The following is a 26522-nucleotide window of genomic DNA, read 5'->3' as shown; positions in this document are numbered from 1 at the left end:
CCTAATATCGTGATCGCGAGAATAAGGGGGGAAATATGGCCAAGGATTAGAAGATGTTGGCTACTTGCCTGAAATTGGCTTACCAACTGCTTTAGACAGCTTCATAAATGAGTGGGAACGAAGTAATTCGACGTCAAGAAGTTCCATAAAGGCTCGTACTCGCAAATAATTCCGGGTGCGAGAAGCGATGATATAATGAAATGAGTATACACGATTTACCTATGGGTATCATTGCCGTCTAGCCCACTATACGTCTTCCTAAGGCTCTGTTTCCTCAGAGTTATTCGATATGCTCCATATCTTCAAGCTACTTTCTTTATTTCGTCTGCGCATCCAAGGCGACGCGGGCCTTGAAATATCGCTGCTATCATCGCTTTCCCCGCTGTCATCGCTGCCGCTGCTGTCTTGCGATAGAGACTCGTTATCTCCGTCATCGTCATCTGGAAACTCCCAGGATCCAGAACAAGTAGCGACTACAGTACCGCTTTGATGAACACACGTACTCCCCACAGTCGACTTACGGGCAGCGTCCCAACTCCAAGCCGGTTCGTGCGCACCCTCGCGAGTCCCGACACCTTCCCACATCTTAACAGCACCGTCCGTCGTCCCGGACCAAACCTCGAAACCCCCTTCTTCACTCCCGCCTTGTCCGGGAAACACATCGCAGCTAATCCGCTGGTTGCCGAGCGCCTCGCGGCTAGCTAGCCACCCGAGTAATTTCCCCGTCACACGTACGTCGTATACCAGGACGCCTGTTGACTTGCGCTCGCCGAGTAGTAAGTACCGGCCACAGGGACTCCAAATCGCCTGGGTAATGCCGTCACCGCCGATACATGCCTCCTCGTTGGCTGCGCTTGCGATGTTCCACGTGGCGGCCCAGGACCCGCCAGACTGCGCGAAGTCATATAGACCGACCCAGCGGGTCCAGGTGCCAGCGGCAACAAGGCTGGCGAAGTTCGCGTCGGGGGGTTGGGCGGCGAGCGAGGAGATGGTGCCGCGCATACCGACGCCGCCGCCTTTGGATATATGCCGCTCCGAAGGAATGGTCTTGACGCGGAGGACGGGCTCCTCGCCAGTGCGAGTCACGTCGAAACGTGCCAGGAGGTTGCGGCTACCGGCGATGAAGTGTGTGCCTGGGGAGGGCCAGACGAGCGCGGTGGCGGTGAGGAAGGTCTCGGAACGGGCTTGGGTTAAAGGGTAGCTGGATGCTGGAGACGGGGATGAAGATGGGGATGGGGAAGCTAGGTAGAAGAGTTGGATGGGGTGGTCTCGGCTCGAGACAAGGAGCTGCTGCGTCCAGGGCTCCGTGAGCCGGAAATACGGCGCTCCTGCTAGAACATTGCTTGGTTCCGGGAGTTGGATGCTGGCTTGGGGCGTGAGCTTAAGGGGCCGGCTAGCTGTAGGGGAGAGTAAGTCTTCGGGTATGATGTAGCCGGAGATTAGGTTTGATGAGGACGATGTTAGGAGGGTGGTGCCGTCCGCAGTCCATTGAGCCGTCTCGAAGTAGCCTTGAAGTGCATCGTTTGTATCGTCATGATGCTGTATTATATCCCCAGTCGAAGCTACAAGTTCTACCTTGTTGCTATGAGGAGGCTCCTCTTCGTGATCCATGCCGGAGAGCTTCTAGTTTTATAGCTTCTCATTTCTACGGCATGCGAACTATTAATGCATAGGTTTTCTAGACTTTCAAGACGAATTGTCAAAAATGCTATGGATGGAGGTAAGGGTTCGTTGGGAAGTAAAATTGACGATAGTGTACCTAGGTACACCCTCAATATTGACGGAACCTTACTGGAGTTGGTGGATCTTCATGTACAAGGTTTCACTAAGAAATAGTAGGTGTGTTAGCGAAATACTACTGTTTCTTGTATTTAATAAGCGTTTTTACCGCTATAATATACGCACGCTAGCTTGCCCTACTATCAAGCTTCTGATGCAGGGGCTAACCTAGCTCTGGCTGTCTGGGTCCCGCCCGCCTGCATCCTATCACATGCCCCAGATTCTAGGCAAGTGCTGATAGGTCGCCTATCATAACTTGTTCCTGATTTCTGACCTGAAGTTCGCCATAAAATCGAAGCATCCGTCTTCAACCTTGGACATCAAAAAAACAATCGCAACTGCGTAAAGGGTCTCGTCCTTATCCGCCATGTTAGATAGCAAGTAGGCTATCTACTTCTGGCGTGACGGACGCATTCCACCCTTATTTGTTATTTATATTCCATTTCGATCGCTTTGAGGATATCCTCGACGATCGCCAATTAACCTGGTCAGCTTAGGTCGACCTACTCCTTAGCCATCTCAGCGACTATCCGTTTTTAGGACCTAAATTACTTCTAGTATTTCCTAGCTTTGTCCATACCTTCGATATCGAAATTTCTACGTAGAGAATTGCCATCATGGACAGTCTCTTCGTTAAGGATCGCTGTGACGCGCTCCGCGAGGGCGGCTTCACCAACTTCTTTATCTCCATGTTAGTGGATTTAATCTGGCAACCACATTTATAGTAGACCAAGCAATACTAATCACCAACCATCTACGTCTAGTCTAATTGTGATCGGTATCATGCTATCATATGTCACACAACACTATCGAATCATCTCCCGCGGATCCTCCGAAGGAATATCTCCGTACTTCGTGTTGCTCGGTGTCACCTCAGCGAACTCGCAGTTTGGGAACATCCTCACCCTGCCTCAATCGCGAGCCGATGTTGCCTGCTGCAAAGTAGTTAGCCCCTTCGAATGTACTGCTGGATTACTCGGAATTGCACAGATTGGGACACAATGGGTTTGTTTTGCTATCATGTTGGTTCTCACTCTAGCAATCTTACGTGAAGTTATTACTGACCTAATATAGCCTCGTTCTATTTCTAGTCTTCTTCCGTAGGGAGGATGTTGATCTATCGGACGATGAATGCGAGCGAGACCCCGACCAACCAACCTGGAGGACCGCTGTTACCGTAGCAGCTCTATGCTTGATTCACGGTCTACTCGTTGTTATTGTATCAGCTGCATTTGCGTTTGGTGCTCCCTCGTACCTAGGTGCGTGGGCGAATTTCTTGGGAATCATGTCTGCTGCACTCGCCGCCGTCCAATACATTCCTCAGATTTGGACTACATACCGCCTCAAGCACGCTGGTAGTCTTAGTATTTTGATGATGTGCATACAAACCCCCGGTGGGTTTCTTTTTGCTGGTAGCTTAGCAGCACGTCTTGGTTGGGCAGGTTGGAGCTCTTGGGGAGTATATGTCTTGACAGCCATAATGCAAGGTATCTTATTGTTTATGGCCATCTCGTACGAGTGGCCGTCGCAGGAGGAGCGCCGTCAGTCTACTCCGCAACCGCAACGTCCTCCGTATAACCGACGTACCACACCCAGAGTCTTACCTTCGCCAGGCCCGTACTCTGCTCACTTACAGGCCTATGGCGAAACGCAAGAAGAAATCGAACGTGCACTAGACCGCGAGAGCGTCCAAGGCATAGGAGAAAACCAACCTCTCTTGGCACCTGGTGGACTTGGCAGCTCAGGTGTTCGCTAGCTTACCAGCCTTGAAGAGTAAGGTATCTACTCTATCTCTCGTTTCTCCAAACATCTATCTATTGACTACGAGAATGTCTATGTCTATTTGCTTTAAAGTTGGCTGAAATTGCGTGTTACTTGTTTTATGAAAGAATAACAACTACCTTAGGTACCTACCTCTAAATATGAACTATAAATAAGTAAATATGATATTTCCACATGTGCAAAGTTAATAGCCAGACCAGCTTCCTACGTTAGGTAGAGACTAAGTTGACCAAGAGAACTCGCCGTATTTAGTTTAAACAGAAGATTGATATTTATAATCTTCTTATTATGTTGTAGCAGTCTACGAGCGTAATGAACGTGAAGCATGATTCCTTCATTCTTAATGATTTTTATTTTGGTAAAAACCTAACCACTAAGTAGGGGCAAAGTAGGGGCAAAGTAGGGGCATACGAGCTAAGCTACCTGGCTACCAGGCAATACAACCCGGAGCAGTCATACCGCGGCTGCATCCACTTAAGATCCCTTTAGGTAAGATATGGGGTATGTACTTGCCGCAGCAGTGGGACCAACCAGTATTGCGCGTGTTTGCGCTATAGTCTTGATTGGTCAGAGCTTATATCTCTTACTCACTGGACCAAATGTTGAGTCAAGGTCCGATGTGTCATGAATCGTACTCTTCTTATCCTCAGATATCCGCAGATAAGATATCCGCAGATAGAAAGGGGGCTTAATTACTATTACCGATCACGCCGCCAGCGTTGATTGATTTGCTCAACTTTTTAAAATCTGGATATCATTTCCGCTGGACACCATATTCCCTTCTCAATCCATTCTTCGAATACATAGAGCATCTGTATTATTCTTTTGCTTCAAGCAGAGTTCGTTATCGCAGTAATGGCTATCTATAGCGCTGTCCCGCCCCCTCCGGAGTTAACCAACACAGCGAACAATTCAAGCAATTCGAACCAAGGACAGCACCAAGAACAGCATCAGCCGCCGAACTCGAATCCAATAACAGCAAGTTCAGCACCTGATGGACTTGATATTGAAGCATGGACGATATCTGCGCTCGAGTCCCTCAGCGTATCTTCGATCGCTCGCGGTATCGGTGCCCCTCTATCAATCCCATTAGATGAGCATGAGTCTACAAAAAAAACATCAGTCATCATTCAAGATCCTCGCTCTAAATCTACTGTCATCACACCGCCACCGCGTCCTCTATCTCGTCGTGACAGTCAGCGCAGACGTGAGGCACTCTTAAAGGGCAAGGAGGGCAGCCGACAACGGCGGCGTTGGGAAAATGGTACTTGCAACCTATCAGCCCCTCCCTATTCACTCGACTCCATTTTTCTCGAGTAAATGGGTACAATGGCAAGACTAATATGATATCCTACCCTTTCCCCAGACCGCCTCATGCATGTGCCCAACGCACAGCCTCCACAGCCTTTCGACTGGGAGCCGCGCCCGCTACACCCCGTAAACCATGTGCCTTATCAGATCGCAGTCATCTGGGACAAGCGTGTCCGCGCCGAAGTCGAGACGAAATCGGACATAGCGGCTCGTCGTAAGCAAATGCAAACTAGGACACTAGGTGACGCCCACGTCGCTGGACGAGTGCCCCGCGAATTGTTCCAACGTGCCAAGAAAATCCCCGCCGTTAAGACTTGGGTTCGCTCGCTCGAGGAACCTGTCCGCCGATACCTCGTCGAACAGGAGCTTGCGAAAGAGCCTCTGTCCTCAGAAAGTGAGGATACCGAAGACGAGGAAATCGTATTCGTTGGTCGGGACGGTAATACGCGGGATGGCTGGAAGAAAGCAAAGCGAGAAAGCAAGGGTAAGACGGAGGAAGAGGGGATGATCTTTGATGCCTTGGGTGATGATACCGATAGTGCATTCAGGTATGAGCCTTTGAAATACGAGTATGCTAATTTAGTCTATATAAACGATACTGACGATTCTAGACGATGGATTACGCATTCCATTTCTGATTATTACGGCCTCAACTCTCGATCGGTCTTCATAGGCAACCCAAAGCGCAAGGTGGTATATGTACAAATGAAGACCGGACACTCCCCACCACTACGACCAGACCTTCCGCGACCCCTCTGGGAGCTATGCTGATGAAGCTCTGCGGCTTCGGAACCCTCGTCCACTTCTTTCTTTCATTCCCGTTTATTGGGTTGCAGACAGCATTAGTGTAGTAGAGTCGTACTCGGTCGAGACAGATATAGACTTGCATAAGCAGACTTCCAACACATAGCTGCAAGACCAATTCCAGCTCAACTCTTACTTCTAGGAACGTTTCTGTTCCATGCGTCTTATATAATCAGTAATGGCAGTGATATTCACCCAATCATGCTCAGCCAATCATATAGTTAGGATTCAGAGGATCCCAAACTGCTGCCTTACCTTAGGCATATAAAGCACTCTTACGCCGCCTTTCCCCAACTTATCTTTTTCATCCTTTAGCTACCCCTTCACTTTTAGTCATCATTATAACCCACCCCTGACAACTATAATATATACCCAACCCTAGGTATACAACCCGCCCAGATACCTAAGCATGTCTCTCTCAAGCCTGCCTCCCGAGACCCTGTCTTTAGTCCTAGAGTTCCTCGCAGACGAAGACTTGACCTCTCTCATACTTGCCCAACGTGTATGTAAGCGCTTCCAAGCAACCATAGAACGCATCCTATTCCAGCTACCCTTGAGGAGGGCATGGGACGGAACCAACCCAATCGGTGTCTGTCCTCTCCTCTTAGGCAAGTTCAGCCACCTATTCGTGAACGGAAAACGTGAATTTAGTCCTGACGAGGGCTGGAATACTGGGATACCGTTCCGTCGTTTACCATGGGCTGCTAAGCGCCAGGCGGATGGAGCAGCAGTGAAAGCGGTTGCGATGCAGGACTCGCCGTACTTACGCCGTGAGGCAAGCTGGCGTCGTCTAAGCGTAACGTTCGGCGCGGGGCCAAGCGTTAGGTCGGTAGATGTGATAAAAGTGCTGACCGTGTACGGCGGGACGAGCATGGAGTACAAGCAGCTCGATATCCCACCGCCGTTGTCTGAGGTATCCGGGAACGCTGACGAGAGCGTGGAAGAGGGCAGAGAGGGTATCCTGACTATGGGCCTGCTCTACGACCTGCTCGCGTCAGGCGTAGGCCACATGGGCCAAATAACGACGAGTTGGCAGTTCCTACCCGGCAGCCGGCTGGGCAGCTACAACGACTGGCAAAAGCTGCGACTCCAGAACCGATACCCGGATGTCAAGCGGATCAAGGAGCTGTTTGTTAAAGACAATGAGAGCGCGGTGTTGTTTGTTACGGGACACAGGGGATGCACGATGGGCAGGCGTATGAGAAGGAAGAGTTGCAGTGAGGAGGATAAGGTGTGGGAACCCAAGGTTATTGGCGGCATTCCGATTAAGATACGGTCATGGCAAGAACCATCTCCAGATCGCTTCTCGAGGACGTATGAGAATAAAGATATGAGAGAGGAGAGAAGGGCGCAAGAGGCATAAGTTAACGTATTAGGTAACTTACCTAGATACTACATTTTCTTAATCCTCCAAGGTCAAATAGGGGTATTCTAGTTCATACAAGCTAATAAGGACCACTTTTTCATTTTTGCCGTGTAAGCCTAAAGGCATGGCCAATTTTACCGCTCAGTCTTACTTAAGCCTCGGCCGGCCTCCGGAGACGAGTCGGGCTTTATTCCCGTTAGCGGGTCCGGGGTGAACCGGTCTCTTGAACTTTAAACGGACACGGCGGTCTCATCTAAGAAGTTTAAATCGCGGACGAGAAGCTGAAAGGACTGAATTGCCCAAATGCGACGCGCTGGATGCTTTATCAGCGTAACACGATCGCTTCGGTGGTATAACGGTGCCCTCCCAATGGCGAGCACCGAAATAACGAAATAATGTAGATTGGGCTTAACAATCAATTGATCTGGAATTTGACTGATCCGGAACTCCTTCTGTGCGCCGGCAGGATCAATAGCCTTCACGAAGGGCGCGGTATGTTCTGGTGGTATTGTTTCCTTTTCCAGTAACGAACCTGCTTACACCCCAATTCTCGCGAGCCGAAGGGGAGCCGAAATACTACGCATTGGCGCATCATGTGGTATGATTTCCGACTGATCATACCCGCATATGAATTCGTGCATTGAGAAGTCATCGAAGCCTTAAGACTATTGGTTAGTTGGTACATCAAGCATGTCATAACCCATGAACCGTTCGCACTTATCTTCATGCAGTACAGCGTAAGATTTTCAGGGGAGCTTGGGGTATTCTCAATAATAGGAATATTCTGTGCAACTTTAAGCAATTCTGACCCGTGCTGCAGAAAACATAGGGGTGTCAAGTGTCATCTGCGGAATGTTAACAGTCTATTGAGACAATGATATGAGACTTATCAGCTTGAGTGCCTTATGCTTTCTTCAACCTACCTAACCTAAGGTAATTAAACTTACGTGTAAGTACCTACCTATCTCATCTCAACGAAGAGATGTATATACTAAGAGGAGGAAGGCCACGTGCCCTCAATATCTCGGAGAATTCTTCATGTATATAATCACAGACGGTAATATCATTGGTAGAAACTGTTGAGTCGCCATTGAGAGCAACATTAAAAGTACCTAATCTAATTAACTACCGACAGTTTCGGAGATAAAGTCCCATAGTCTTGACTCTTCGGTCCCGACACATTGCACATTCTACAAAATGGCTTATTAGAGGCGCACGGAATAGGACTATCTGGGAGCTCACGATCCGGAGCGTGGCATACCAACCTATCCCGAGCAAAATGCAGGATCTGATCTGGTACCACACCTGTCAATCCAGCGTTCCACGACACATAGCTAAATCTTGATTTGGAGAGTAACTTGTGTGACATTTGTACGATTTCCCTCCTCTTTCACGAATTTGTTGTTCCGGTATCCAATTACCATTGATACTTGGCGCCAGGCCTTGGCCAATACATAGTTCCTTTTCCCGCACTTGGCTTTTTTTTATACTTATGATACCGTGTGGCTAGAACCGTGTCCCTAGAACCGTGTCCCAAGATTCGCCCATCGTCGCCCCTAGCGTCTACTAGTACACAGAGCTACTATGTACTAACCCTCAGCTCAAGCTATTGCACCTACATATTAATACGGTGCAGTCGTTCGTTGACTTTAGATCGAAATGGGACACTTGATTCTTACACTTCAATGCTAGGCAGCCTACACGGAATCATAGCAATGTGCGAACGCATATAGTACCCATTGTCAGATTCCAGTTGCGTCTGGTACGAATCCAATGTACGCCGGTTGTATTGAACCCTCCTATATGTATCATCAGCCCGCTTGTGATCCTTCTACCGGGACCGAAAGGTGGTATAGTTGCGTTCTTATTGCTCTTACCTGTATATTCCTACCTAGAGGTTGGTAGTTCGCGACTTCACGCGGGTCCGAAGTAATATATGCCATGTGGTCACATTACATATTTAGATATATTCAAAGGTCCAGTTAGGCATCCTAACTTACTAATCCCCTTCGGACTTCGATATAATTCAATAATATACGGTGCTCCGGACCTCGCGCTCGCGTGTCGATGGATGCCGATGTAACAGCATGAACTTAAAATGGACCGTCAATATATTCCCCTTTTTGGTACTACGATGTCCGGTACATTTCGGTGTCTCTCCAACATGGTCCGAAACCTGCCCTTGGGGTTGGAATTGTGTACGCCCACAGAAGGGATACGGACAGACGCGTCCCATATATAGCAAACACCCACCCTTTGGAGTTGTCTAGTGTCTTCATTTCTCCATCATCAACACTTCCAACATCTCATCTTCGCAAGCCCTCCCAGAAGCCGCCCTTATATTGTCTTTAACGATTATACTCTCCCTTTATATTAACTAGCTTCAATATATTCAACATGCCTAGCGCTACCAACCAAGCCAAGCAAACGAGCAAGTATGATGCTATCCCGGGTCCTCTTGGTCTTGCATCTGCCTCTCTCGAGGGCAAGGTAGCTCTTGTTACCGGTGCTGGTACGTAGTTAACGCCCCTTTTCTCTTTCCGTTCCTCAACACCCATGCCTCAATTCTCAACCGGAATCTCGAATCCCATGCGCAAGCCACGAAAATTGCATTTTCACGGCTAGGCGCAACCAAGATTAGGGCGGGGTGTTGCAACACAACGTCCCGGAACCCCCAACCGATGTCCGGTGGCTGAACCGTCAATCGGCGGGATGGCCCTTCATGAAAACATCCCCAAATAGGAGATAGGATGCGTAGGATCGGAGCTGACCATGACACACATATATAGGGCGCGGTATTGGTCGGGAGATGGCTCTTGAACTTGGACGCCGCGGCGCTAAGGTCATCGTGAACTACGCCAACAGCACGCAGTCAGCTGAGGAGGTCGTACAAGCTATCAAGAAGGGTGGCTCCGATGCGGTAGCGATTAAGGCTAACGTGTCCGACGTGGACCAAATCGTGCAACTTTTCGACCAAGCCGTCAAGGTCTGGGGTAAGCTCAACATCGTATGCTCCAATAGCGGTGTCGTGTCATTCGGTCACGTCAAGGATGTCACTCCGGAGGAGTTCGACCGTGTATTCACAGTCAACACCCGAGGACAGTTCTTCGTCGCGCGTGAAGCCCACAAGCACCTCGAGGTCGGCGGTCGCCTCATCCTGATGGGCAGCATCACGGGTCAGGCCAAGGGTGTCCCGAAGCACGCGGTTTACTCCGGCAGCAAGGGTGCTATCGAGACCTTCGTCCGCTGCATGGCCGTCGACTTTGGTGACAAGAAGATCACCGTCAACGCCATCGCGCCCGGTGGTATCAAGACCGATATGTACCAAGCTGTATGCCGAGAGTACATCCCCGGTGGTGAAAAGCTGAGCGACCAGGATGTTGACGAGGTAAGCTTACTTCCTTTTACAATCCATCATCCATCATCCATCTCCTTTATGTGTTGAGAGATGGACTAATTCAACTCCGCAGTACGCCGCCACGTGGTCGCCTCTCGGCCGTGTTGGCCTTCCCATCGATATCGCCCGTGTTGTCTGCTTCTTGGCATCCCAAGACGGCGAGTGGGTAAACGGCAAGGTCATCGGTATTGACGGCCATGCCATGATGTAAATAGGATGTTGCGGTATTATTTACACGGGAGGTTCAATAGATGGGAGGTCACTTTGCTGTCGCATGTTACATATACATATCTCCTTAGCCGGCACCCAACCGCGGATACGTACGGCCTAGCATAACACACACTACTATCATCGAAGGAAGCTACTGCACGTTCTCGTTGCATATCTTCACCGAAAGACTGGCAGCGGTAAGGCGCGGCATGTCCTGTCAGGTGGTCATTACATGGTCATTACATGGCCATAAACATATATACGGTTGGATGTAAGCTAGATGGGATTTCTTAGAAGTACCGTATAGGGGGAAAAATATACACTACGAATTGACTAGGTTACCAATGTACAGTTTGATTTTTGTGTTGCTTGGTAAAGTCCTAGTCACCGTTATTTACGTGTGGACAAACGGCCTCAAGCTCAACGAGACTACGTGATGCGGGTGGCACAGCCCAAACATGGGATGATGTGTCTGCCGTGTTGGGTTGTATGCGGAAATACAGCATTTACACAGATGAGCAACAGAAGACGCATCCTAAAAAAGAAGATCATAGTAGGCAAGGGTTGTCGTACATACATAGATGTAGATCCATCCCAAGCCCCTGCTTGTTCAGGCGATCTACACTAGGTACTGTACATAGTGTAATTCATCTTGCGCAGGACATAGAGGCGTTGTCTTGGCTACCTCCCCCCCGGATGGCGGGCCAAACAACCTTGTAGAAAAGAATATGATTGGTCGAAGCAAAGATATGCCGACTACCTATTGCTACATACCACAAAGCTGCTGCCTGCAGCATTCTCCGGTAGGGATTACCTATACTCTGTCGATGTTGTATCTGTCGTTATCCCCCCTGTCTAGGACTCAGCTTTCCCTACCTAAAATACATAGGTTACCTTAAAACACAAACCTCGTCTTCCTACTAGTTATGTATTCTAGGTGTAGTGTAGGTATGACTGGGTATCCGTACGGATTAGGTAATAGAAAGGAATAACGTAACGAAAGGAAAGGAAAGGAAAGGAAAGACAATACGAAATGAGGCTATCGCGATGACTGTTGTTGTACTGATTGATTGATGTTGTAATGATTACGAATTGTGTATGTGGGTGCTACCTAGAAAGAATTGCCTTTTGTGTGGGGAATAGTCACGTGTTGTCACGTGACTATCCTTACGTAATGATATCCCATCATGTAGTTATAGGTATTTGTCTTTTTGTAGTTGGTGAAACGTTTCTCACCATACGTGTATGTATATAAGATTACGGACACATATTACAGGTAGGTAACGAAGAAGTTCGAAAGAAATAGGTATAAGTACCTCCTATGTAATTCTCAGCCAACCAAATAGATCCGAACTACCGGCAAAGTCGGACAGTTACATGACGTGCAAGTTAAAATACCCTAGCGAATCCCGAGCGAAACAGATTGAGAATAAGTCATATCAACGCACATAGCATACGAAATGGTTGCATACCTAACCTAGGTAGGTATATACCTTGTTTGGAAGAGAGCCGCATCACGGCTGATGCTGGAAGTAAAATGTACGTACACGTATGCGGGTAGTTTTGTCTGTTCCTAACCCCCTGCCAGCTCCAAGTCCTGTCGACGTGCAGCACAACAAGCAGATGATCGTGGGTACCTATAAGATGGGACCAATTAGCTTCCTTACAAATCCTATCCGAATCATTGGTACATGCACTACATACCTACCTACCTACATACATAGACCCCTGTGAGTGAGAACCCTGGTAATATGTATGGAACTGGCGTTTGCCGCATATCTAGGACTCCTTACTGCAGCCCGAGCGAAACAACTTCATCACTATGCTATCTAAGGCAGCTAAGAGGCAGGCTGGCGAATACGGATTCTACAACTCCTATACACTTACTCATAATGTGATGTAGCCTGCTCATCGTTACCCTACACTAATAGAAACCCGGCAAGTCATCTTGCTATGAGTGCAACGTTTGTCATAGAGTGCGTGGAGGTATGCGCGGCTTTCGGCAAGATTGACCTGATGGTTGAATATAAATACCTTCAACGAACGAGTGTTCATCCTGATCGATCGTGCTACTCAAAACCCTGATCAAAGAAACCCTAGATTCTGCACATATCTTCTCAATAACTTATTCTTGCAAACTCTTAACACTACTGCTACCTACTCTCTACAAGATGACTTCCGACCATGTTGATGTAGAAAATTCCAAGACGAACGGCACGCCTACAAACATAACCATCGGCGAAAAGTGCGAGTTCAAGGCCTACCATGAGACTATCAAACTCGGCCAGAGTAATACGGAGCTTGCCCCGGACCCCTTTGATAGCAACTCTCACGATGAAGATAGCGCTTATGCCTTAGTTATCCGAAGGAAATACGAGGAGCACAAGCCTAGCAAGACTACCTTGCATGTCAACTCCCCGTATATCCAGAAAGCCTTCCGTGACGTGATCAAGTCATACATCGCTGTTGCGTCGGACTTCACCTCTTCCGTGGAGCTTCATGGACCGTTCGAGATGCTCGCCCATTACTGGGACGAGCTAGATGAATACCGCAGGTCTACAACTGATGTAATTGCACGGGAGCATTTGGATCTCCTCTTTGAGTTCATGGAACACGAGGTTAAGCCCGATCGTGACCGTGCCCTCAAGATGATCCAGAAACAGCAGATCGCCTACGACAATGCGTGGTTCATATATCGCCCTGGGGATATCCTATACACTGAAGTAAGCGGCCATCCTTGGCTCCTAGTGTGTAAGAAGACGGCGTACGAAGATAGTAAGGATACCGGTCCTTACCTCGAAGTTCATTGTACCTGCACAGATGATGATGGCGTGGTGGCAGGCCAAATCTTACATGTTGCGGCTTTGAATCAGAGAGCTGCATTCCCAGCAGGAAACCCGGTCTCCATTACGGAACTAGAGATCTTCCCACGCAGGTTCGTTAATGAAGGTGACAGCCTTGAACACCGCCTTAGGGTACGTGGGGAGAAATACTTGTCTCTGAAAAATCTATCTACTGTGGCTTACGGTACGTATGAAGACATCCTTTACTCTCCCCGACAATAAGAAAATATTCAGATTCCAGAATATTACACATACTAATAGTTACATACCTACCTACAGATGGCGCTGCTGAATGGCTCAAAGAGCCTCCTTTCGAGTACTACGATCCCTCTCGATGTAAATTTCGCGGTGTATGGCTACCATATACCGAAACAGGAAGGATTATCCTAGATCGGAAGACATACGGTGAGGAGCACCCTCTAGGTAAGCCCCAGGTCAAGAAAATGGGTCCAGAGCCGATGTACTGCCCACCATACACTCTAGGCTACTCGCTTGGGCGCAAACAGTGGTGTCGGTTTTTCGTTGACTTTATCCGTGATGTTCAATGGGATGCGAATGCGTGGGACTCCTTGGTGCTTCCCGACAAAGAGAAGCATCTTCTCAGAGCTCTGATATCTTCCCACGCATACTCTAAGAACCCTCGCGACTCTTTGCAGCAGAAAGGGAAAGGTCTTGTTATCTTGCTCCACGGGACGCCTGGGTCGGGAAAGACCCTTACGGCTGAGACGGCCGCAGAAGGAAGTAAGAAAGCGCTTGTGTCGACTTCAGTTGGGGAACTCAACAAGGGATCAAAGTAAATCTCACTCCATACGTTCTAGGCTTCTTTTCTAACTTATATTAGCGCAATCTATGGGTCTGCCACCTTTGAGAAACAGCTCAAGAAATTGTTGCAATACGCAACGATCTGGCAAGCTGTGGTACTTATCGACGAGGCCGACGTGTTCCTAGAAGCTAGGAAAGACACCGGAAATGCCGAACGCAACACGTTAGTTGCTGGTGAGTGATTTTTTTATATAAATACCTTTGAAACATATCTAATATCGACGCTACAGTATTCCTTAGGGAACTCGAATATTTCGGTGGCGTCGTCTTCCTAACGACGAACCGTATGAGCTCATTCGACGTTGCAATGAAATCCAGGATCCACCTCTCCCTCAGCTATACGCCACCAGAGATTGACGTGCGCAGACGTATCTGGTCGCATTGCCTTAAGGCGGTGCCGGCAGACGCCAAGGAGATAGATATCCAAGGAGAAGTCGACTCCTTGGTGACTGCTAAGCTGAACGGGAGGGAGATCGCTAACGTCGTCAATACCGCGAGGACACTGGCAAGATTCAATGGCGCCCCTCTCAATCGCAGCCACCTTGACACTGTGATAGAAATCCAACAAGGGTTTGATGAGAGCTTGAAGAAGGAGGAGCTTCATTAAACAAATTTGACTGCTTACCTGACCATTATGCCTGGCCTAGCCAAACCATATATTCATTTTATTGTATCATTTACATAGGGATATTTCGACGTCGTAAGTGCCTAGCATATAGTTAACTCTCATTGAATTTATACTATTGCATTATTATATACTCGGAGTAGAAGTAGAAATGTTGAATTAGGTGCACAAATGTTTGCTTTCCCCCCTTTTACATTTCCCACATGCGCATTGGAATCCTTGTGTGATAATATTTGATTGGATATTGAATTTTAGTCTTGAATGTATTGCTACGCTTTATTACGTATTATAATGGGCTTTGGCCTAGGCCATAAAGGTAGAGGATATGAAGCACACCTTATGTATCCCGAAGCTTTGATTGGGTTCTGTCGAACAACCGCTATACCACTAAAAGGTTATTTGGTAACAGATTTTATTCTATTACATTTTATATGTATCGGACAGATAGTAATATCTGACAGGTTCATGTGAACCCCTCGTCTTACCTAGTAAGTATCGCAAGTAAGCAAGACATAGAAGGCATGGGTTCAGAATGGCAGATAATATCCTTCTTTTCCCCCTCCGTTTATTGCTATAAAATCCATCGGTGTAGCGTACGGTAGCCAACAATATGAACTTGAACGTAAACATAACGATGGACCATTTCAAGGCAATTTTATCGTGGTCCAATATCCCTGTCCTACTTGGCTTATGGATCTTGTACTATGCAGCCGTTGCTGTATACAATATATCACCGCTACATCCTCTCTACCGATTCCCCGGTCCTAAAGTTGCTGCGATGAGCTATTTTTACGAGGCCTACTTCGACTGGTGGCTGGTGGGAAGATATGGTAGAAGAATCCGTCAGATGCATGAGAAGTATGGTAAGCTTCTGTTCCCACTTATCTACCTATTCACGCGAACCAAAGACGGAGCTTATACACAGCAGGTCCAATTGTCAGGATAAATCCCGACGAGCTTCACTGCAATGATCCGTATTTCTCAGACGAGATCTACGCCGGTGGAAACCGCATCAGGGATAAGTGGCAGCATCAACTCAATACTGGTGCAGCCGGCCCCGTGTCGGTTACTGGCTTTTCTACTGTTCCGCATGAGTTGCACCGAATCCGAAAAGCTCCATTTGCAAGGTTTTTCTCGCGGCAGCAAGTGTTAAAGCTCGAAGGAGAAGTACATGATTTTACGCAGCGCACTATAGATAAGATGTTGCGCTTCGCGAATAAGGGTCCGTTTGATGTTAAGGAAGCATATAGCTGCTTTACAGCCGATAGTACGTATCATATATGGCCTTTCATTACCCCTTTTCTCCTCGTGTCACGGTATCAATAAAGTTCCTGATTAGGGTGAAGCACATACTTGTAGACTTATTTACCCTATAAATAATTAAGAGGATCATATTGACTCTAGGATGTTTTAGTCATATCTCAGTACGCTTTTGGCGAGCCTATGGGCTTCGTTGACCAAGATGGCTGGGAACCCAACTTCGCGACATGGGTCAAGTATTTCTTCAAAAGCGCATACCTGATAAGATACAACACCCCTATTAGAATACTTGCCCAGTTTTCTCCTTTAATAGGCAACTTCATGGGCGAAAACGTAAGGAAGATGTTGGAATGGATGAATGTGATTATCCCCAAATACGTCAAGGCAGCTATCGACAATCCTGAAAATGGTAGGGTGTTTGCAGACCTGATGGAATCGGATATACTACCGGAACACGAAAAGAGCATGTACCGCCTGTCTGGAGAAGGTTTTAATTTATTGACAGCTGGAACGGAGACTACGGCGGTCAGTTGTTCTCTCGGTATTTATCTGCCATTCAACTAATCGAGTTTATAGGCAACACTCACGTATATCACGTATTACCTCCTCGTACAACCAGAGCTTTATGCCCGCTTGATGGACGCCTTGCAGGGTGTTGACCCTTTCAATCTCAAGTGGATCGACTTGGAGCAACGCCCGTACCTATGGGCCGTGATTCATGAAGCGTTGCGCCTAACACCCGGCGTTTCGCACAGATCGGCCCGAATTGCACGAACCGAAGATTTGGTCTACAATAGTAAAGACGGCAACATCCGATGGGTCATTCCCAGGGGTACACCTATTAGTATGACTTCAGTTATCAACCATAGTAACGAAGCACTATTTCCGAATCCCGACGCGTTCATCCCCGAACGCTGGCTCGTGGACGGGCAACCGAACTATGCTTTGGAGAAGATGTTGATTTCTTTTGGAAAAGGCACCCGATTGTGCCTCGGTATTTAGTATGTCTACCTACGACCTTAATATCTAAGGTTATCTAAAGAGTGATGCTAATTGTCACCTTATAGTTTAGCATATTGCGAGCTTTTGCTCATGACGGCTGCTTTGGCGTTTCGTGTCTTGCCCAGGGCGCGACTGCATGAGACCACTATCGAGGATATAAAATACGATCATGATCTCATAGTACTCCAAACAGTTAAAGGCTCTGTCGCGGTACGCATTGTGATATCTTAGCGATATACTATGATTACTATATATACCTATGGTTAAGTTTACCTCTAGTTATTTTAAGTTATTACTTAGTATCTTGCTATTTACACTCACTTCACCAAATGTTGCCTTATATAAGTTATCGAACGGCCGTGAGCGTTGAGAGTATCACGGTAATGGTTGCATCTTCGCAGGCTAACTTTACAGAAGTTAACCGCGATAGTTCAATAATACATATTAGATGCTGATGAATGCTAATGATCTAGTGCTTATCAAATTTTATAATTGAAATTTCGTTTGTACGCTCAAGCTTTTTCGATGACAACTCCTGTGATGGGTATGAATTTCGAATTGTTTAGGTCATTGGGCGCAGACTGTTAAGTTTCGAAGAGGTGCGCACAGTATGGTTAGTTGAATGTGACCAGTAATATACCTAAGGTAATATAGGCCAGCTACCTCAGAATATGCAGCCACTTCTAACACTGTTCGGGTCCACGAATCGGCTTGATATTCCGAACCACCTTTGCAGCTCAGCCTACTTGAAGCTGAGGGGTAGTTTTTATTTTCACAACGATATTGGCAGGGCAGCGTACATAGCCACCTAAGGCATAACTTAAATATTGAATGGGTTGTGTCCCAACTCAACAGCATTGAGCTATAGGTACTCCGAGTCCTTCTAGCACATCACTATTTGAATGATAGAATACACTTTGCCGAGGTATTTACGAGCCATAATCACGACGATTAAATGCTACAAGCGCCTACATAGCCCGATATAATTAGAATCACACCTGAGAAGTAGACCAGGTAAGTATGAGCATGCTCCAAGAGAAATGCTACCCTCTATATACTGTGTAGTAACTTATGCTTATTTTTGAGTACCTAAGGTATTCCTCTGCGTTGAGTATGTTGGATACTAATAGCTATACCATTGGATGGATATGTGCTGCCGGAAGAGAGCTTGTCGCAGCACAAGCATTTCTTGATGAAAAGTACGATGCTCCGGATGATGTGCCTGTCAATGACAACAACACCTATACGTTGGGCCGAATGGGAAAACATAAGATTGTTATTGCGGCGATGCCACATCAGCAACAAGGACTCGTTAGTGCTGCGATCGTTGCCAGAGACATGGTACGCACTTTTCCTAGCGTCCGCCTCGGCCTGATGGTAGGCATTGGCGGGGGTGCACCAAGCTCGAAGCACGACATTCGTCTGGGGGATATTGTTGTAAGCTCTCCTGGCAATGGGAATGGTGGTGTATTTCAGTACGACTATGGGAAAACAATTCGGTACGTATAAAAACATTTCGCGTTGCTATCTCGAAACCTCCCTTTCTAGCAGTTTCCAAAAAGGCTTCATTCAAAGTGGCTAATATTGAGTAGTAAGTGCTATAACCCTATCGTTTTCACTCAGTCGGAACATGACGTTCTGCTTCTATACCTAATGGTAAGGTTGCAAAGCTAACATGGGGTATTCCAATATACTAGAAGGAGAAAAATTCACGGTCACAGGTCATCTGAACCAACCGCCGCTATTTGTGCTGACGGCACTAGCTGTGCTCCAGGCTAATTATACGGCCAACGGCCATACCATCCAAAAGAGTATTGATAGTATCATCCAGGAGAATCCTCAATTACAAGAGGCATACAAACGGCCGAGTCTAGCTACCGATAGACTATACAAATCAAACTTTAAACACCAAAACGGAGATGAGGCAACCTGCGAAATGGTTTGTGGTGATGACGAGTCAAACTTGGTGCCACGAATCGAGCGAACGGAGGATCAAGACAGTCCTGCAATCCACTACGGTCTCATCGCTTCCGCGAATCAATTGATGAAAAACGCATTGATTCGGGACGAGCTCTCAAAAGAGAAGGATGTGCTATGCTTTGAGATGGCAGCCGCAGGGCTCATGAATCACTTCCCCTGCGTGGTCATTCGTGGTATATGTGACTACTCAGACACGCATAAATACTCGGCATGGCAAGGTTACTCAGCTATGGCAGCAGCCGCATACGCGAAGGATCTCCTGAGTAAAATTGCACCTAATAGAGTGGAAGCTGAGAGGAGACTAGGTGAAGTTTTGTCTGATGGTTACCTAGTGGCCTTATTTGATGCTGCTGTGTGTTCCTATATGCAAAAAATAAGTTAGCAACGGTTTTATAGTTAAGGAAACATTGGCGAGAGTTGAATCCAATGTTACAAACTTAGGTACGCAAGGACAAAAATCCCAATGGCGTTGAAAGATGGATTTTACCACCCGGGGTTTCAACCAATTTCAATCGTATACGAGGGAGGGTGCTGCCAAGGTAGTGATAAATGGTTTCTCCACAGCCAAAGATATTCAGAATTGAAAACCAGGGAGCGATCGTCCTTTGGCTTTGTGGCATTCTTGGGTGTGTCCTGGGCATTACCGTCATTGAAGACCTCATGAATGATGAGACCTATTCTCGGGGTCTCTTATATTGCTATTTTGATTTCAATTATACCGGCAAAAAGTCCTTTGAGAGTACACTGAAATCACTAGTCTATTAGCTAATAGTAATTGCTATGGCACTACTTCCCATGCATGACATGCCTACCTATTATCATAATCCCAATGGCAACCCTATTTTCATCGCGAATTATGGAGGACTCAAGCATCAAATATCGATGCTTATGGTTTCCATATCGACGAAAAAGCCGTTAAAATATTTCAAATGTTGATTGACAGTAGTATAGACATAAATAGGGATCCTGCTATCGAGGTGGCAGCGGCTTTCGGCTACGAGAACATCGTGAAGACGCTGATTGACATAGGCGCTGACGTGGATGCTCAAATAGATAGTAAAAGCAATGCCCTTATAAGCTATCATATATGGCCACATAAAATTGTCAAGACGTTTCTTGATAGTGTTGCTAACGTTAATGCAACAGACATCGGGGGTGAAGCTCCTCTCTCGATTGCCGCAGGCTTACAGTATATGGCCTGGACGGTGTGAAAAGGGGGTGTAAGGGGGATAGTCGAACTTTTAGTAGATAAGGGTGCTAATGTTAACGCAAGGGATGGAGAGAGTCGAACTCCTCTCCAGATTGCCGCAGAATGGAATGATGAGAGCACAGTCCAGATACTGCGGGAGAAGGGGGCTGAGCATGAGCAATCGCGCTCATCTAAAAAGAAGAAGGAATTAGACCGGCAAGACAGTGAGATACATGGGCCCTCCGAATCTGTTCTGGGAAATGAAGAGGGAGTAGAGGCGAGTTTGGAACTTCATGAGGAGCCTACGCCAAGCGAAAATCCCAGCCAGATATAGGCTTCTATACTAACCTACGGAATACGTCTAAGGCCCAGGAAAAAACGTGCCTAGGTGGATATTTCAACAGGTAGATGCTTACCTTAAGGGAACCGGATATAAATATCGCTGTACATTACTATGAATCACGTCTTAGACAATTACTTCGCAGCATACAGTTCTTAACTATAATCTGTATTATCAAAATGACCCCTTCAGTTCTACCATACCTCTCACATCCATCACCTCCATCCTTCTCACCTCCCCGTATCCTGCGGCCACTCATCTAACACAACCGGCTCGCCCTCCAGCGTAAAGTTCCAAACCGCCTGCGTCGGCACATCAACCAGCAAGCTGTACTCCCCGGGGTACAACACCAAATTGCCATCCTCGTCGCGGCGCGCCAGGCTTCCGAGCGTCAGCGTCAGGTTCGCCGTCTGCTGCTCGCCGGCCGCGATGTCGTGCAGCCGCTTGTACGCGACGAGGCGCTTGATAGGGTACGGCTCGGGCCCGTGCGTGCCGGCAATGAAGCCCAGAACGACGAAGTCGGATGTCGTGGTGCCGGTGTTAGATACTGTCACGGGGATGGTCTGGAATGGGGCTTGGTCTTTGTGCGCTGTGGTGGTAAGGGTGCTTGTTAGGTCTGCGATAGCCCACGCATCATTTTCGCCTTCGGGCGCGGTTATAGAGGCGCTAAAGTTGGTGTAGTGAAGGCCGAAGCCGAAAGGTACGGTTGCCTTGTCGTACCACATGTATGTGCGGCCGGGATTACCGGTCTCTGGGTTGGGACGAAGACTCATGTCTGTCATGGGTACGTCGTCGACGTAATGCGCTGGGTACTGAGTTACGGGTAACCGGCCGGCGGGGGCAACTTTTCCCGTTAACACGTTTAAGATAGCATCGCCGCCGGACTGGCCTGGGTAACCGCCCCAGAGAATGGCAGAGACGTTGGGGTGGTTGATGAAGGGTGCATCGTCGCGCTGGCCGCCCATCTGTACGAGGACAAATGGCTTGCCTAGACTGGCTAGTTGGGTCATGATATCGATCTTCTCTCCAGACCAGCGGATAAGCGTGCGGTCTTTACTTTCAGCCTCGCTCGCTGTCGTTGGTCCATCTGTGTAGATGATAATATCTGCATCTGCTGCAGCCTCTAGAGCTCGCGGGTAGCCATCAGTTGTCGGGTCACCTGGGATGCCTGCGTATACAGCATTGATGTTTGGGGCCTGGCTAGCTGCGTAGTACGGCGAGTGTAGATACTTGGCAATACCTTGGTAATTGCCTTGCATATCTGTCGTCGCATTCGCCCAGTCCCCGATAAAAACAGCGGTGAGATTACTCTCAGTAGATATTTGGAGGGGAAGGGTGCCATCATTCTTGATCAGCACGATACCCTCTTCTGCGGCCTTCCGAGCAAGATTTTCAGCGTCAGGGGTAAACACATCAGAGAAGCCAAGAGAACGGTATTCATTAGAGTCTTCCGGATCGAAGTAACCTAGTTTGATAAGCGACGCGTATAGTCGCGTAATAGACTGGTCGAGAACGGTATCGTTAATAAGACCTTGTTCGTAAGCCGTGGGTAAATGTATTTGATAATAGGTGCCGCAGTTGAGATCAGTCCCCGCCAAGAGGGAGCTGGCAGCAGATGCCTCACGAGTATCACGCCAATTGTGAGGCTTGTAAACATTTTGAAGAGCATCGCAGTCCGAGACGACATATTGGTAGTCGCGTGTCCAATTCCAATGATCCCTAAGGATGTCTTGGAGAATATACGAACTCGAACAAGTTGGAACGCCATTCAGAGCATTATACGAGCACATGATAGAACCGACATTTGCACGAGTGCAAGCCTCAAACGGGGGCATGTAATACTCGGCTAATTCTTGGGGAGTGACAATTGCGTCAAATTCATAGCGCTCATTCCCTAGCCAATCTTCGATATCATATGCGGAGAAGTGCTATTACATAGCCCGAGTTAGTATCATTCTCATAACTCCTTCAAGATATTTTGATGCGTGATGGCCTACCTTGCAAGTTGCGATTACTTTGAGGGTGTCAGGGTCATCTCCGCCTTGGAGACCTTTTATTAGAGCGGTCACGTAAGAACTCAGATGATAGGGGTCCTCTCCAGGGGTCTCTTGGCCACGCCCCCATCGAGGGTCACGGTATGGGTTGATGTTTGGAGTCTGTAGTCTGCAAGTTAGCATTTACTATCTAGAAAGACCTTATTATTGGCGACGGATTTCACTCCCTCGACTTATATGTTTGGAATTGGTGAAACGGGTTGGTCAGTGCGTTAAAATAGGGGTAAAGATAGGGTAAAGGGGTAACAAGCTGTGAAAGTGCCCATACCCAGTAGTCCAATCCTGATCGATTGAAGTTGTTGAATGCACGAGCTTCAGTACTGACGACAGTTGCCACGGCTTCGATAAGATCATCATCGAACGCAGCGCCCATGAGAATTGGCTGCGGGAAGGATGTTGCATAGGAAAAGTCACCGGAATCTGAGAATTTGACTCCTGGAGAGGACGCCACTCCATGAAGAGCCTCCTCTAGAATAGCATTAGTAGGTATTTCCGTGATAATAACTTGCATTGAAAAAAATAATACATACGCCACCATTCATAGCTAGGCAGTCCCAGTCTCTCAACTCCGGGCGATGTGCTGACTAACAGATCATATTTCTCCTCGGTTTTGAGGGCCGCAACCAGAGCTTTTGCTCGTTCTCCAACGGAGAGTTCCTTATTACAAACATCATTGGAAGCTAGGGGTCCGTTTCCGCAGTTTGGGAATATGTGCCCGACAGCCAAAACCCCCGAGCTCATAAGCCATATGGCTGACCCTAATAAAAGTGCCATATTTAATTCTTGAAGGACTTCAAGACGCTTTGGAGACTCATATAATAGCTTATAATCTTTACCATGCTAGCTTTTATAGCTTCAAGCTCCCCCAAGCTGTGGAGCAGCGTAGCAGCTCGTCTCCTCCCGTTCCCCGCATCAATGATGCATCGATGCTGCAGAATAGCCTGGGTAACTCCAACTCGTACCCACGCACGTTCCAATTGAGCGATGGAAAAATTCTGGGGATGTCCATTACGGAGACGCATCGGATCAACGGTAGACGATATGAGTGCGTTGGTTGAACCGGGAGACGACATGCCGGGATGGATCCGCAGATTAAGTGTTCTCCCAATCTCCAGGTCCAAGCACACATCTACTCTAGACTCGTTGTCTAAGAGTAGATACGGATGTAGTATTACGTCACTTATTAAGACGGACTTCCTTTATTGGTGATGCCGGCTGCGATTGCGCACCGAAAAACTTGGAGAAGAGAAAGATTATAACTGATCAACATAATGTCTCGACTCAGCGAAAGGATCAAGACGAAGAAACACCTTGAAATGGAAAAGGTGGTAGCTCATGTCACACTGGGTAGCTACCGAGAGAAGATCCCGAGTAACCGAGGATACCTGTCAAACTGGAATACCTCAAGCATTGCCGTGCTAGCAGGTACCGAGCCTTGGTATGGCTTTTTTCCGCAAGTTAAGACCCACGACGAAGACAACATAATGTTGACATATTCCTGCCGATATTTACCTAGACACTATAATATCGTAACGTTACTCTGGTGGCCGTAGAGTTCAACAATTCCGCAGGTGCAAGCCACGCTACAATCCCCGATATGCTTCCGTATGCGTTTCCGAATATCCTTGGGAACGCCGACAAACGGCCTCGATGTAGAGAAAGCCCATATTGAAGGCCAGGGTAGGTCCCCAAGAGTGGGAAGCTGCTCAAGATCTTTCTCTAGTTGCTTAATGAAAACCGAGTTGCAGGTCAGCGTGGTGAGACCGCTTGCCCAGCCGTAGGAAAAGACAGATCTTCCAGGATTTAACACGCCATCAAGAAGCTTCTTTATTAGTTCAGTGAAGCGGGCCTGGCAGTCATTCTCATTCATGTCGACGATATCAATAGGGAACTGCAAATTCGGTGGGACTTCGTGAATCGACAGCGACTGCAACTCTTTAACCCGCTGTACTTGGGATTTCTCAGCGTCAGGACCAAGTATCAAATAGGCACGTGCCTTTTCAGACTCGGTCGCTAACGTGTTAACAATATGGAAGAAGGTTTCGGCTGCTTCCCGTGTACACACGAGTTTATGATTACCTATCATGGGATATACCAATGAAAGCATCGACTGCTCGCTTTCTAAATCAGTATGGTCGTTGTGTGAATGACTAAACCATGGCTGTTTGGTGACTTTGGTATGAGAAAAGTCAGAGGCGAGAGCGACAAGGAGGGAGGTATCAATGTTCAAGACTTCCGTAAAATTGGCTTTTGGGCTCGGGGCCATTATGTGAAGGAGACTGCCTGAGAGAGGTGGAGCTGGCGGTAAGGCATCGCCACAGAGTGTATTGACACCCAACTGCCGACAAGCATCGAGGACTTTATCGACTTCAGGATTTTCGCCTTCCTTTATGCGTGGTAGAATGAGGAAAGTACTTGGATTCTTCGTTTGAATGCGATGTCCCTTGGCTGTGTCAGCTAGATTCCTAGCTAGCTTCACGAGCGGGATATCCGTGTAGTCTTGAATTACACCAGTATCACTATCCTCGTCATCGTCACTATCTCCACAGAATATTGCTTCCTTTGCTAGATCAAACAGTAATCTTTTATTAGTCATTGATGAAACTTTATACCACGAATGGCCGCCATCTGCGATTACATCAATGATAAAACTGCCTGACCGGAAGGGCTGCGATTCGCCTTGAGTTCGAACAATACGTGTTCCAGGAGCCAAAATAGGGTTCTTAAATGGACCAGTAGATACAGCGCACCGCAGCCTCACCACATCTCGAGATCTTTTCGCGGTATCCCAGACGGGCTCGAGGAACGGGAGATTGGTAGATTGGGCTCGGTGTGATGCTAGAGGATCCGATGATTTGACATCACGAAAGGCCCTCTCCAAGCTCTCAACCTCGGCCCGGAGCTCACTGGTAAATGATGTATGCACATATGTTGGCATATGGTGGAAGTAATCGCTGTATACTTCTGTGAGATGATCCGCAAAACTTTGAAGCTCGGACTGCAGTAACTTGGCGCGTTTGAGCAAATCCTCACTAAGGGATAGCTTAGCGGCAGCGTCCCGCGTGGCATCATCGGAAGGATGATGGACTGCCGAAAGGGACATGATTGTAAGTTTCGTTCGGTGAAGAACAAGTAACGCAAGATAGAAAATTATTTTGATCCAATCAAGTAGTTAACAGTCCGTTGGCTACCATGACTGAATACGGTTAGACAAGTAATATCGTACCAGTTTTAAGACTGATCTTTTCTAAATCTCATTAATCATTGTTAATTTTTATCATCATCACGTGACTCGAGATAATTACACTGTAAAAGAGGATAAGGTCATTCCAGACAATGTTTAAGGATAAACTACCTCGAAGATAGAGAACCGAGTTACCATAAACCGCGAATACTAAAAATATACTCACTACGGTTTATTTGAAATAGAATTGCGGTTTCAAACTTGTCGTTAAGAGCGCCAACAAACAACACCAAAATATAAATAGATTACTGTTTTATTAAAGTAAGGATAGCAATACCTTCGTCGATGATACAGGGGTAGCTGCAGTGTTAAGAAGCATCATCGAGTTTAGCCACTAATAATAATTACGATAAGGACGTCTGAAGCTTTGTAGATAAAGTGGCATTGGTAATGACACCGCATGCCATAGTTGCACTGGGCGATCCAAAGGAATCTCGTCTTGATGCAGCAAGATGAATTGTCAACGCAGACAACAAGGTTACCCTCTCAGATCGTAGCCGTGGGGAGGCGGTGA

At 47.4% G+C, this 26522-nt stretch overlaps 10 protein-coding genes across 10 annotated transcripts; 7 read left to right on the top strand and 3 right to left on the bottom strand.

The window, feature by feature from the left end:
• Nucleotides 1-48: 48 nt before the first annotated feature.
• On the bottom strand, nt 49-1830 carry F4817DRAFT_174804 (uncharacterized protein). Its single transcript, XM_049298256.1, has one exon. It carries the CDS (start codon nt 1609-1611, stop codon nt 259-261), a length of 1353 nt encoding a protein of 450 aa, XP_049157233.1. The 5' UTR covers nt 1612-1830; the 3' UTR covers nt 49-258.
• Nucleotides 1831-2065: 235 nt separating this feature from the next.
• F4817DRAFT_343527 (uncharacterized protein) lies at nt 2066-3793 on the top strand. Its single transcript, XM_049304038.1, has 4 exons — nt 2066-2470; nt 2544-2801; nt 2854-3557; nt 3686-3793. Exons 1-3 carry the CDS (start codon nt 2397-2399, stop codon nt 3533-3535), a joined length of 1014 nt encoding a protein of 337 aa, XP_049157232.1. The 5' UTR covers nt 2066-2396; the 3' UTR covers nt 3536-3557; nt 3686-3793.
• A 510-nt stretch (nt 3794-4303) lies between these two features.
• On the top strand, nt 4304-5864 carry F4817DRAFT_174701 (R3H-associated N-terminal domain-containing protein). Its single transcript, XM_049298254.1, has 3 exons — nt 4304-4825; nt 4928-5420; nt 5484-5864. The coding sequence occupies exons 1-3, from the start codon at nt 4417-4419 to the stop codon at nt 5641-5643; spliced, it is 1062 nt and encodes a 353-aa protein (XP_049157231.1). The 5' UTR covers nt 4304-4416; the 3' UTR covers nt 5644-5864.
• Nucleotides 5816-7280, top strand: F4817DRAFT_174740 (uncharacterized protein). Its single transcript, XM_049298255.1, has one exon. It carries the CDS (start codon nt 6086-6088, stop codon nt 7037-7039), a length of 954 nt encoding a protein of 317 aa, XP_049157230.1. The 5' UTR covers nt 5816-6085; the 3' UTR covers nt 7040-7280.
• Nucleotides 7281-9043: 1763 nt separating this feature from the next.
• On the top strand, nt 9044-10894 carry F4817DRAFT_174685 (NAD(P)-binding protein). The gene is made up of 3 exons (XM_049298253.1): nt 9044-9554; nt 9832-10430; nt 10513-10894. Exons 1-3 carry the CDS (start codon nt 9440-9442, stop codon nt 10648-10650), a joined length of 852 nt encoding a protein of 283 aa, XP_049157229.1. The 5' UTR covers nt 9044-9439; the 3' UTR covers nt 10651-10894.
• A 1604-nt stretch (nt 10895-12498) lies between these two features.
• On the top strand, nt 12499-15070 carry F4817DRAFT_343509 (P-loop containing nucleoside triphosphate hydrolase protein). Its single transcript, XM_049304037.1, has 4 exons — nt 12499-13676; nt 13772-14285; nt 14334-14488; nt 14545-15070. Exons 1-4 carry the CDS (start codon nt 12821-12823, stop codon nt 14919-14921), a joined length of 1902 nt encoding a protein of 633 aa, XP_049157228.1. The 5' UTR covers nt 12499-12820; the 3' UTR covers nt 14922-15070.
• Nucleotides 15071-15573: 503 nt separating this feature from the next.
• On the top strand, nt 15574-17432 carry F4817DRAFT_317771 (cytochrome P450; the record flags this gene model as incomplete). The annotated part of the gene is made up of 5 exons (XM_049300844.1): nt 15574-15802; nt 15868-16206; nt 16354-16724; nt 16776-17200; nt 17267-17432. The coding sequence occupies 5 exons, from the start codon at nt 15574-15576 to the stop codon at nt 17430-17432; spliced, it is 1530 nt and encodes a 509-aa protein (XP_049157227.1).
• A 504-nt stretch (nt 17433-17936) lies between these two features.
• Nucleotides 17937-20093, top strand: F4817DRAFT_343504 (purine and uridine phosphorylase; the record flags this gene model as incomplete). Its single annotated transcript, XM_049304036.1, has 3 exons — nt 17937-18215; nt 18296-18699; nt 18899-20093. Coding segments are annotated over exons 2-3 (1045 nt in total), but the record flags the coding sequence as incomplete, so codon positions are not given.
• Nucleotides 20094-20940: 847 nt separating this feature from the next.
• Nucleotides 20941-23505, bottom strand: F4817DRAFT_360011 (glycoside hydrolase family 3 protein; the record flags this gene model as incomplete). Its single annotated transcript, XM_049306223.1, has 4 exons — nt 20941-22638; nt 22708-22866; nt 23033-23232; nt 23295-23505. The coding sequence occupies 4 exons, from the start codon at nt 23503-23505 to the stop codon at nt 20941-20943; spliced, it is 2268 nt and encodes a 755-aa protein (XP_049157225.1).
• A 555-nt stretch (nt 23506-24060) lies between these two features.
• F4817DRAFT_174583 (uncharacterized protein) lies at nt 24061-25984 on the bottom strand. The gene has a single exon (XM_049298252.1). It carries the CDS (start codon nt 25865-25867, stop codon nt 24284-24286), a length of 1584 nt encoding a protein of 527 aa, XP_049157224.1. The 5' UTR covers nt 25868-25984; the 3' UTR covers nt 24061-24283.
• Between the last annotated feature and the right edge of the window lie 538 nt (nt 25985-26522).

The sequence above is a fragment of the Daldinia loculata genome, assembly GCF_022478755.1.
Source record: "Daldinia loculata strain CBS 113971 unplaced genomic scaffold F4817scaffold_39, whole genome shotgun sequence".
Classification (NCBI taxonomy): Eukaryota; Fungi; Ascomycota; class Sordariomycetes; order Xylariales; family Hypoxylaceae; genus Daldinia; species Daldinia loculata.
Note: the sequence above shows the minus strand (reverse complement) of the source record. Positions and strands in the feature narration are given on the sequence as shown.